This window comes from Coenobita brevimanus, chromosome 21 (assembly GCF_032717465.1).
Source record: "Coenobita brevimanus isolate Jiangsu-jjx chromosome 21, ASM3271746v2, whole genome shotgun sequence".
Taxonomy (NCBI): domain Eukaryota; kingdom Metazoa; phylum Arthropoda; class Malacostraca; order Decapoda; family Coenobitidae; genus Coenobita; species Coenobita brevimanus.
The window spans coordinates 27,046,222-27,058,422 of record NC_136974.1 but is presented as its reverse complement, the minus strand read 5'-3'; the positions used below and the strand labels follow the sequence as shown (position 1 = coordinate 27,058,422).

Genomic DNA, 12,201 nt, shown 5'->3' with positions numbered 1-12,201 from the left:
TTTGGGTACTCCGAGGAAAAGGTCCATTCCTGCAGCACACTTCGTTTGGACTGATGCAGACCAACTCTATTGAAAGAAACAACTGGTACTTGCAGTCTTTTACATGCAACCGGTCAACTCTCGAACTGTCACAGCCAGTTTTTTCCAGTCTACTACCTCCAGTCTTTTAACAATGTCCAAGCAGCTCGAAATAAATTAAATCTGGCTCCTTTATTTGTTCATCATTCCTGTGAAGGAGCACGTATTGCAGGCTCCCGGTTTATTTTTTCTTTATTGTTTAAGAGAGAGAGAGAGAGAGAGAGAGAGAGAGAGAGAGAGAGAGAAACTAGTCACTTCTTGGAGTTCGAACCATTGTACAGTGCAGATGACGCCTCAGAATCATTCATTCTACCAGGAGACGATTGCATTTAATGTAGGTCCAACCCCGTACAGAAGGGATTTGGAATAATCTACAATAATTCTTCCGATATGACGTATTTCTTCAATTTAATTCGTGCTTCTACTCGACGATTGCTTTCAACTCTGGGGACAGCTCTGGCGATGAAGAGGCCAATAAACAGCAATCCATTTTTCGGCAGCTGTCGAAAATAGTGCCATAGCAACAGGATGACTTCCTTTCTATTTCAATCTCGCTGCCAATAGACGATTTTATTTAGCTTAAGAAACCCCATTGAACTGCTGAGCTATAAGGTACTGCGCACCTAACCGTTTGCAGTTTAGAGGACAAAGGTTTCCCGCACGTGCATAGGTTTGTTTGCAGTAGCCTGAACAAAATATCCGAGTGGGCACAGAGGTTAAAACTAAACATTCGCTTCGAAAAGAAAGACGGGAGTGAAGGAAGGAGTTACTGAGAGGACGTGAGTCATTTTTCAGCACATTCAGGGAAAACCTCCGCCTGCTGTTCTGCTCCATGCACATCACACTTAGGGCATGTTTGTCTACTTTCTCCATGAAGCGTCGTATTTTGCAGTAGGCCTACATCTTGATCCCCCCATCTTCTTTATTCCATCGTGTGACTAAAATCTTCTTCGTAAGATATGCAAAAGGCTTAGGTAACGTGTTTAAGTAAAACAAGACGTACAGCGGAAAGAAACATCGGTACTGGAAAAATTTTAAGGTTATTCTTTCTTCTGATTCTTTGGTGCTGATCTTGAATGCAAGGCCACTTGCTGTATAGGATCCTCTGCAGATCCCCACAACGTTACGTCTGTTTCCCAACACGGAAATGATACCTCAGACAGGTAGCCTACCTGTCTCCAAACATATCTGATTATAAAAACCTTCACATGATAAGGAATATCCCTACATTAGATATTGTAAAACTCAGCCAAATGGTCATTATTACCATCACATGGTCATAAACACCACCTTTTGGTCTTAATCGCAAACATCAGCACATGGTCATGGTTACTTGGGAAAAATATATATGGCCATAAACACCAAAGTGTGGTCAAAACACCACACGTGGTTGTACGCACCACCACATTGCCATGGTCATAAAAGCTATCACATGGTCAACAACACCATACCATGGTCGTAACCACAGGATCGCAAGAAGCATCACATTGTCCTGGTCATAAACACTACCACATGATGACTGACTTAAAAATCACATGGTTGTACACTACCACATGGCCATAAGCATCACCACAGTCATAAATACTGTCACAATGTCATATTAAACATAATTGCGTGCTAATGGACATGAATACAATCACATTTTAATTATAGCAAATGGTCATAAATTAAACACCAGTCATAAACATTCGTCAGAAATAGAATATACCTTTTCGTAATCCATTTTTGATTGCCACATTTTCTTCTTGTAATGAAAAACGAGAAAGAGTAGCATTCTTGCCAGTTAATAGAATTAGCTCTCGTTATTATCTGGTTCATATAATTTAGCATACCTCACATGAAACAAAAATATGAGTACGAGAAGCAGGAACATATCACAGGGAGACGTGGTGGGGGACTGGTACGGGATAGCAAGCTTGTGTAGTACTTAGGAATGGAAATCATGTTTTAATGTTCAAATTTTCAGTAACAAAGATGAGATCAGTCCATCGATATAAGGCTGTTTGCGAGCTGTGTCTTAAAGTTCAGCCACACCAGAGAGGCCGCAGGGAGTTCGCCAAACGAGAGAGGGAAGAGCTCATCGAAGAAAATTATCGCACGAGTAAGAAAAAATCGCTCGCTCGCTCGCTCGCTCGCTCGAGAGAGACTTTCCAAGACTGGAGAAAGAAAACAGAAAACAGTATTCAAAGGATCGTCACACACACACACACACACACACACATACACAAATATGTCCAAACCATTCCTATTTTTCTTCTGGTTTTTCGTGCCTCCAGATTGAGCACCAGTGATCAAGGGGCAGTGAAACTTACCAAGCCTCTCTCACCTTTGAAATATTAACCAACACAGTAACACGAGATATGGAAGTGGCGAGATACTAGGGTATGTTTTTGGTCTCACTGTACACTTAACAAAGAACCTATCGACTCCACTGGCTCTAAGTTTTGGTACACAACGAAGAGTTTTGAGACGCTGGGTTGTATGACTTCTCTCTCTAACACCACCTGTACTGTAGCGTGTTCACTCTGATCCGAAAAGATCCCTAACCCTTTAACCTCAGTTGATGGCCAGGTGTAGTCATTCTGGAGGGTTGATTTGACTAGTAACAAAGGAGACTCATTCCTACTTCATAAGCACGACCCATCGAATTTCATGCATACATGCTATTTAGAATTCAAGCAGCAGGAGTGGCCTGGTTCCGTCAGATAAAAAAAAAAAATGCCACAGATGAAGAGCTTTGAATACCGTATATCCGACTTCAACCTGAGGAACTGGGTAAATAAATATATAAGATGGTAATATATTGGATGGATGGATTGAGGAACTGGGGGTGTAATGGTAAGCATATCCAACTTGCAACAGGAATAACGCACTCAGGCTGCAGGAGTCAACACCATCGCTACAAGAGGTCTCCCCTTCACTGGGTAAAATCGTGTGACGACAGCAATAACGATATAGGAAAAAACATCATCGTGCGTAAAGAATTAGTGCATAATGTCCCTTACCCTTTCGGTACATGAGACCTGTCCTAGTCCGAATAAAATCGTGTGGATGCGGTGAGAGTAGAATCAGAAAAAGACACCATCCACTTAAGAGGCTGGTGTGGTTTGTTTCTCGTCTCAAAATCAGGTCCTGTATCTCTTCGTGTTTTACATTTTCTTTTTTTTTTCAAGTCCTTTATCATAAAAAAAACGTGGCGATCGAGTTAGGTTCAATGTGGAGTAAATCAGCACACACACACACACACACACACACATGTACATCACTTGGTTGACATTTCATAGTCAGTCCTGGTATCATACGCACGTCCAGATGATGGATTAATTCTCATCAGAACATCCCGAGCTATACAGATCATTTAGGATATCATCGCACCGCTCATGAGCAGTACTTCTTTGATAGGCTGGACGTGTCTAGTATATATGGACGTTAAAAAAAGAAAATTCTTTTGGGTGTTAGTTCGATTCTGGATCAAATTTAGCACATGCGTTGTGTGTGGAGCTGGGAAGAAGTTACTCTATTTTGGTTCATCTCGGTCAAAGATCAAATCAGAGGGTCAAGATTAAAGTTTTTTTTTTTTTTTTTTTTCCAGGGTGGGCTGTACATAGCACTCCACTAGAAACTTAGCTGGCCGTGTCTTGTGTGTTGTGGGGACGGCACAGTCAGCTGGTGTGGGAGTGGGCGTGCCATCAGGAGCAGGAAATGAGTAAATGAAGCAGGGTAAACATAGCCAACGCACTCTGAATCGTCCCCACAACACACTATAAATCTCCCAGCGGAGTGAAAGAAGAGCGCAATATATTTATCTCCCTGTAGTTTGTTCTCCCTCCTATCAGACGATTTTACATTACTATGGAGAATGGGATATATGAAGGCAATATCTGACACCTCCTGAGTAAAACCGTCTGAAGGTAGAAAGGACGACCTAAAATGACAAAAAAAAAGAAAAAAAAAAGTAGCTTAATACAGGACTGACCATTAATCTTTTCAATACATTTTTCTTATTCGTTGCCACTGTCACAAAATTTTATTCAGCTACAGCGCGTTCGATTTAAAGTCTCTCCCACGCTGAATAAATTCGTCTGACAGTAGCAATTAAGCGTAAGAGGCATCATTGGAGAGAAGAGATTACCGTTGCTCTTGAGAGAGAGAGAGAGAGAGAGAGAGAGGATGGGTGGGAGAGAGAAGGATGGAGGCAAGGAGAGAGACAGAAGGTGGGAGGCAAGGAGGGAGAGAAAAAGGGGGGAGGAGAGAGAGAGAGAAATCTGGGAGAGGAAATCCTTTATGATAGTACAACGCTGGAGGACGACATATCAAGTATATAGTTTATCTCAACACCAAGCCACCTTCAGTAGCTCCCAACTCCCCAGTCACCCTTTTAAATAATATCCCAATTTTTCAATACACCACCTTATAACACCACTCCTCTCTAACAACCAAACTTGATGTGGGCCAGTAATTAAAACTTTTTATATATTTCCTGACTGATGACGCAAGGGGCATTTCTAGCGGCCGTAGGTGTGCGTAGGATGAGGCTCAGTTGTCTTGTTGTCTGTGGTGTGGGCGAGCCTTGGTGAGCTACTGAGAGAGATCTGGCTTGTATGAGCAAAATTAGTGAGTTGTCCTAATTATCTCAGTGAATTCAATTTGGGGCGTGGTGGCAAGGTCGCTGTGTAAGTGAAGTAGCATAAACTAATCTGCATGAAGAGGAATTATTGAGGAATTCACTGGATCAGTGTTATTGGAAGATGAGATAAATATAACATGTTGAAGTGTTACGTCAGCCACGCAATGTCAAAAACGTGAGAACGGTGTTGCAAAATCTGAAAATTATGGGAGTGGCAGCCATATTTGCAGGCGTTCTGACCTTCGGTTTGACACTGGGCTTGGCAAGAGGGGACCCTGTGCTTCAAGATAATGGCTATGAAGGTGTAGTTGTGGTCATCAGGGAGGAGGTACCGGAAGACACCCGGATAATTGACAATATAAAGGTAAGAAGCATTCATACACGTGCACTGTGTTATACGTTAATTATTGTTTATATGCTTAAAGAATAACATGAAGATTTTACTTTAATTAGAAATCGTTTCATACACGGTAACAACACTATACTTTGCCAAGAGAACATGAATTTGGTTGTCTAATTCGGTAGTCCTTTTAAACCGCATTAATTTCCACTTGGAATAACTGAACTCATATCGTCATTTGCGAGGCTGCTCTGAAGGCTGAAATACCGAATGAATCTTCTTGGTTTTGATCTTAGCTGTCAGGAAAAATATGACATGATAAATTCAAGTGTAACGACCACGTTTCACTGCAATCCCAGAACGTATTATCTCCTAGACTCCAAGCGTTTTACTGTTCATTTATATCAGGTGTTCTCGATAACCACAGGGGTTATCGAAATGGGTTCTTGGGGGTATCCAGAAAACCAACCTGGGAAAAAAAAAAAATCGTGTATGGTAACTATGAAATGAGTATTAGAGAGGGGGTATCAAGCTGACATGGAGCTGAGCCTGAGGGTATCATGGCCTAAGAAGTTTAAGAGCCACTGAATTACATGGAATTAATTAGTGGGAACAAAATTAATTCCATTTGAAACAGGGAATGTGTGATTCTGGAAGATTATAACTTGCATCAATTGCTCTGACGCTTTCAGTCAGTAGAAATGACCGACCCGTGGACTTTGGATGGAATACATGATACAGTAGGCATAGGAAATACAAAAGCTGTAGTTTTGATACTCTTCATAGCACAACAATAACCATAGAAAATACACATTATAGTGTTCATGGATCATCAGTATTTTCGATGGCATATTTTTGTGGAGAGGATGTAGGGTGAGGGACTGACGAAGAGAGTGTATGTGAGTGAGGTGGAGGGGGGAAGAGGGAGGGGGAGGCCGAGGATGAGATGGAGGGATGGGGTGGAGAGGTATATGAGAGAGGGGGGTGTGAGCTGGGAGGAGGGCAGTGAAATGGCAGGGGACAGGGCGACGTGGAGGCGATTTGTTTGTGGCCACCCCAAACGAGATTGAGGCGTCTGGCAATAGATAGATAGATATTTTTGTGGGACTGACTGTAGTAAGTTCTAATGATGTGAGTGTTGGGGAATCTCGAGATGAAGGAGTTAGATGCATCCTTCCCTATTCTTAACCACTTTACTACGGAAGACATTCCTCAAGCTGAAAAAAAAAAAATGAATAGTAGCCAAAATATGTTATAATATGATGTCATCGGATTTTAGGAATTAAGAAGTATCGTAAAAAATGCCAAAGTCAAATGTACAAATACCAGCAGCACTGATATCCGTTATGATGACTGGCGCGTTTCGGTAGATGTGGCATGAGTGTGCTTATTCACAAGGCAGCTTCAGGGGTATGAATGGGCAGGTAAATCCTGTTATTACGATCAAAGTGTTTGGGATTCCCTGTCCATATCTTTTTTTATGCAAGGAAGAAGGAACCAAAGGCCAGGAGCCCGCAAATTGTTTCTCCCAAGAAAGACAAACACAAAATAACAGAACCAAACTCAAGGTCCATTCATTTCGAGATGCCTGGACACACTGCGTTTGAAAGACTGATCATAGGCAGTAGGAAATACAGACAGAGGAAGACATTTCCAGAGTTGACCTGCTGTATACATGAAGGACTGGGAGTAACAGTTAGCTCTTGCATTAGAGAGTTGGACAGAAAAGGGATGAGAGTTTGTTGCTAGACAGATGCTACGAACCCGCCGTAGTGGTGGAGGGACAGTTCAGAGGAACAGTGACCATTGAAGTAGCGATAGAAATGAGATTAAGATGTAACAGTACGGCGAAGAGGCAGAGCTTGAAGAGAGCCAGTCAGAGGAGGAGAGTTAATGAGACGAAAAGCTTTTGACTCCACCTTGTTGAGAAGACCTGTATATGGGGAGCCTCCCCACACATGAGAGTTGTACTCTACACAGGGACGAGTAAAATCTGTGTATAAAGTCAACAACTGTGTAGGGGTAAAGAAAGCACGGAGTCGACTTAGCACATATAATCGTTTGGAAGCAGATTTTACAAGAGAGGTAATAAGGTGTGATCAACATAAATCCTTAGAAAATGAAACCCCAGTTATGTTTAAAGTTGATGCATGATCGAGTTGCATATTGTTAAAAACTAGAGGATATTCCTGCGGAAGATTTTGTCGGGTTGATAGATGTAAGAAATGAGTTTTTGATATATTAAAAACAATAGTTCTTTTACCCCAATCAGAGATATCAGCCAAGTCAGACATTAGGTGTGCCATAGCCTCATCCCGTGTTTGTTGAAGTACCTGCTGAGATGGACGTTGCGAGAGCCGAATGGAAAGGTGAAGCGTGGAGTCATCAGTGTATGAGTGAATAGAGTTAGATGCACAGCTTATAGGGTCACTGATGAATAGAAGGAGGAGAGTTAGTGATAGAACAGAGCCCTGAGGACCATCACTATTGATAGATCTAGGAGAAGAACGGTGGCTGTCTACAACGGCAGCTATAGAACGACCAGAAAAGAAGCTAGGGATGCAAGCACAGATAGAAGGATAGAAACAGTAAGAGGGCAGTTTGGATATTTAAGATTTATGCCAGACTCGGTCGAAAGCCTTTGAGATGTAAAGTGCAATGGCACAGCTTTCGCCAAAGTCCCGAAAGGAGGATGACCAGGTGAAAAGATCGTCAGCGGAGCGTCCCTGAGGTAACCCATACTGAAGATCAGAAAGGAGGTTGTGATATGAGGGATGCATTAAAACATTCTTGTTAAGAATAGACTCAAAAACTTTTGAAGCACAGGATGTTAAAGCACTTGGGACAGTTAGAGGGATGGGAAATGTTACCCTTCTTTGGGACAGGCTGAATGAGGGCAAACTTCTTGCAAGAAGGAAAGGCACAAATTGATAGACAAATGCGAAAGAGTTTACTTAGGCAGGGTGTATGCACAGTTCTTGAGGACAGCAGAAGGGACCCCCACCAGGCCCATATGCCTTGTTAGTATTGAGACCAGTGATGGCAAAAATACAGCAACTGAAGACATTTTAATGTCAGCCACAAGGGAGTCAGAGGAAGTGATGGAGGAACAGCACCTGGGGAACATCTCTCGTAGTGAAAGGGTTACGAACACCCTCCAACAGCTCTCCTGATATCCTTTCATTTATATTGACTACTTTCGCTCAGCCTGGGAGGAAACAAGGTCCCATAACCCCCTATGTCAGAAGACGAATTTAAAGTTCACTCGACTATTTTATTACGTCAACCCTTCGAATCACACGACGTATTTTCTAATTTATTCTATCTCCAGACGATTTTACTCAGCGTAAGGAGGATATTTAGTAGTGGAGTATTTTCTTTTCTTCTTCTTCTTCTTCTTCTTTTTTTTTTTTTTTGCTGTTTATAACCCGTTCAGTTCGAAACTCATCTCTAGCGAAAAAAACGGAATGTAAGTAGCAACGATGACATGGATAGACATCATCGGATTCAAAGGGTTAAGGAAAGACTGTTATAAATGGAGGCGATACACTTGCCAATATATCGATGAATACACTTTTTTTTTTAACATTATACTATTGATACCGTCAGAGGAATTCATTTAAGTAAGGGAAGATTTGTCGTAGTGAACTGTTAACCCCTTCAGTACAATGCCGTTGGTCTGTATGTTATTCTTGCTTCCTGTAGAGTCAAAACGATTTAATTTCGTTTAAGACAACCCCGTGGTGGTGAAGGAGGTGATTGATGCTCTGTCTTACTCCTGAAGTTCGAAATGTCTGCCTTAAGCTGTGTAAATTCGTCTGCTTGTAGGTGGAAAGAAGTTAAAGGAATCATGACTGTGAAGGGGTTAAGATTTTTCTTTTTTAAATAAATCGGGGAAGAGACACGAACTGCCTCCATTAACTCCTATTATATAAATTATGTTATAGTTTATTCTTAGTACCATCAGACTATTATATTTGACTCCATAGACTTAATCTAATAAAAAGGTAAAAAAAAAAAAAAACTTAAGCCTTTGGATACAGTGACGGCATCTTTATTCTTGCCGCTACCGTCTGGCAATTTTACTTGTTACAAGAAAGGGGAACTCTCAGTCCTGCAGGGAACACTGGGGTAGTATATGTATCATAGACCCAATGGATTTAGCGCGTTGGTGACTCATGCATATTCCCAAATATCCCTGTTTATCATCATCATCATAGTACTAGTAATAATAATATCAAATTAATAATAGTAATAATAATAATAATAATGATAATAATAATAATAATAATAACTACCATCATCATCATCATCATCATCATCATCATCGTGAATGTGAAGAACAAATTATACCACTCCTAGCCAAGGCCGAGCAGAACTCGTTTTCTCTAAAGTCCACTTGAGAACACTGAGGATATTACATGATCGAAGAACCTCCACCTGCCTCCTCGAGATTCAAACACACATGCACACTACGTAACCTTCATTCCGACAGGCGCATTCAACCACACGACCACCAGGCGCCATCATACTTCCGAAACTAGACTGAGGCGCTTGTGCCAACAGGATGCACTGCTGGTGAGCGTTTCGGAGAATGTGTGTCGTGGTGAAAATCCCATGAAGCAGCAGTGGGGTTGTGTAATGCTGGTATCTTTTTCGTCTTCATTGCTGCTGAGGTCTACCTCGTCTTGTGTACACGCGAGGATTCATTCAGAACACCACACTAAATGTACACATTTGGCATGTAAGCATGTATGCTTTGGGACAGGACACATGTTGGTTACACAGTGTCGTAGGAGTTGATGTACTAAGTTCAGGAGGTTATTCCTGAGGTCATTCTAAGTTATAAATATTCTATAAACAAATGTCCGATTCGCAGCGGTTATGGAGTAGAGTTTATTTAAATCCACCAGGTGTGACAACATACCCACGTATATACTTTTCATCAACTGATTTTTTGACAGCTGTCGCAACATATTTGAGGGTTAATGTTAAATTATTTTCAGTACAAAAAAGGCGATGGGAGGTAAAGATGTGGACAACACTGGGAGGAAATGGTTAAAATTTTCCATTATCGTAATTTGAATTTGAGTACCCTGCACTCCTCGAGAGATGGACGTAGGTTTATACAATATGTATATCCTTGGAGGGCCCCAGGAATCATCTAAAGTTAGTATATCAATTTCTGAGACGCCCTGTATACGTACAGCCTTCTATAGTTCTTTCACCTTTACTTGGCCCAGGTTTTTGTCCTTTTGCTATTTGTTTCACGTGGCTAAATGGAAGACAAAGCTATGGCTCTCCATCCTTTTCATAATACTTCTTCGTGAGCAGCATCATATCCAACCGTTAATCATCCGCTAAAACTCAGCATTCAGGATGAAGTGAGGGCAGTTTTAGGTCAAGTTAAAGTAAATCGGGTATAGCAACGCAAGTCTGTCACTGGCAATATCTCCGAGGGGTCAGCTCCTACCCACATATCCCCTCCCCTCCTCGTGGACCGGTTCCTACGTGGACCAATTTTCCTCCAGGGCCAATAATCACCTATGGACATTTTCCCTGTGGACTAGCATGTATTTTCCCCTCGTGGACCTGTTTCACCTACAGACTTACCTTCTCCCATGGACACATTTTTTCTTCATAGGCTAATTTCCTACTTATGTACCTATTTCCTCCATGTACTACGTTTTCCTCATGGACCTATTTCCCCATATACCTCTTTTCTCACATGGGCCAGTCTTCTCATGGACCTATTTCCCACAGTGGTCTGTTTCCATGGACCTGCCTCCCACATGGACCTATTCTCACCGTGAACTAATCTTCATCCCTGGACCAAATTTTTCATATTTGCCTATTTCCCCCAGTAGATCTATTTCCACCAAGGACATATTCCCTCACCGGACCTACTTTTCCCTCAGACCTATTTCCCCTTGGACTCCCTCCCCCCTCAGAATTGACCTACTCACCGCATTTTCAACATCGACCCATTCCCCCCATCCACCCATCCAGTGTAGTTTGCCTCAACACCACTACGATGATTCAGCAAGCTTACACACACACACACACACACACACACACACACACACACACACACACACACACACACACACACACACACACACACACACACACACAGATAATTAGATAGATAGATACATGTACAGTGTGTGTGTGTGTGTGTGTGTGTGTGTGTGTGTGTGTGTGTGTGTGTGTGTGTGTGCAGTATATGTATTCGGGTATTTAAAATCTACCATTAATCAGAATGAGGGTCCATCTCATATTAGCGGCAAACTTTTCCCAGGCAGCTTGATCTTGGCGGTAGCTTTGTCATGGCTGCTGACGACTTTTCGTGATGGCTATGACCGATCAGACCCGTGTGTCACTTTTTTTAAGATGCAGAAAGAATATCGCTAAGACAGAGCTGCCACAAAAAAGATGGAATAATAAAAATCTATCTGATGACCTTTTTTTTTCTTCTACTTTTTATCGATGTTGTTCGACTTTGGAGAGCTACATCGTAAAAACGTAAATGAACACTATCTAACTACTTAAATTAAACAAGTCTTCAAGATTAGGAGGAAAAACAAACTCTGAAAGATGTAATAATATAATAATAAACATCATCATAGTGAAAGAGATCATGGCTACTGTGAAATGGTGGTGTCAAACGATGTGGAGGATTACTTTAGCAGTGTGTGAGATTACTAATATTCACCTTTAGGGTTAATCTTATAATAACCACTGTTTAAATGTTATAAAGACGAATGTGCAATGATTTCATTATGATATCGTATTGATTACAGTTTTGGTGCTGCCAGACGATATTACTCAGGGAATATCTCTTGTTGTAAAGAGGAATGAATGGAAAACATTCAAAGTTAGTAATATAGTTGTCTCAACATATATGTCGCCCTGTTTGTACAATTGTGCAAGCCACGAACTGAGTGCCCATCTTGCACATTTCATGAAATGAAGTTTGACAATTCCTGGTCCAGCAGCGGTGGCAGCAACATCTCCTCCTCTCCTCACCATGGCCTCTTCTACTACTGCTCCAGCCTACGACCCGTTGAGGGGGGCTAACGACAGCAGTACTGAGCCTGAAGGAGGAGTGCAGTCCATCAAAGGGACCGTGAAGTGGTACAGCGTGAGGGCGGGG

At 41.8% G+C, this 12,201-nt stretch overlaps 1 protein-coding gene across 1 annotated transcript in view; it reads left to right on the top strand.

Moving 5' to 3' along the window:
• The first annotated feature begins 4,910 nt into the window (after nucleotides 1-4,910).
• LOC145392125 (calcium-activated chloride channel regulator 1-like) overlaps nucleotides 4,911-12,201 on the top strand; it is a 65,348-nt gene continuing 58,057 nt past the window's right edge. Inside the window, exon 1 of the mRNA XM_080266576.1 lies at nucleotides 4,911-5,069. Coding sequence (XP_080122702.1) covers nucleotides 4,911-5,069 — 159 coding nt within the window. The remainder of the gene's footprint in view (nucleotides 5,070-12,201) is intronic.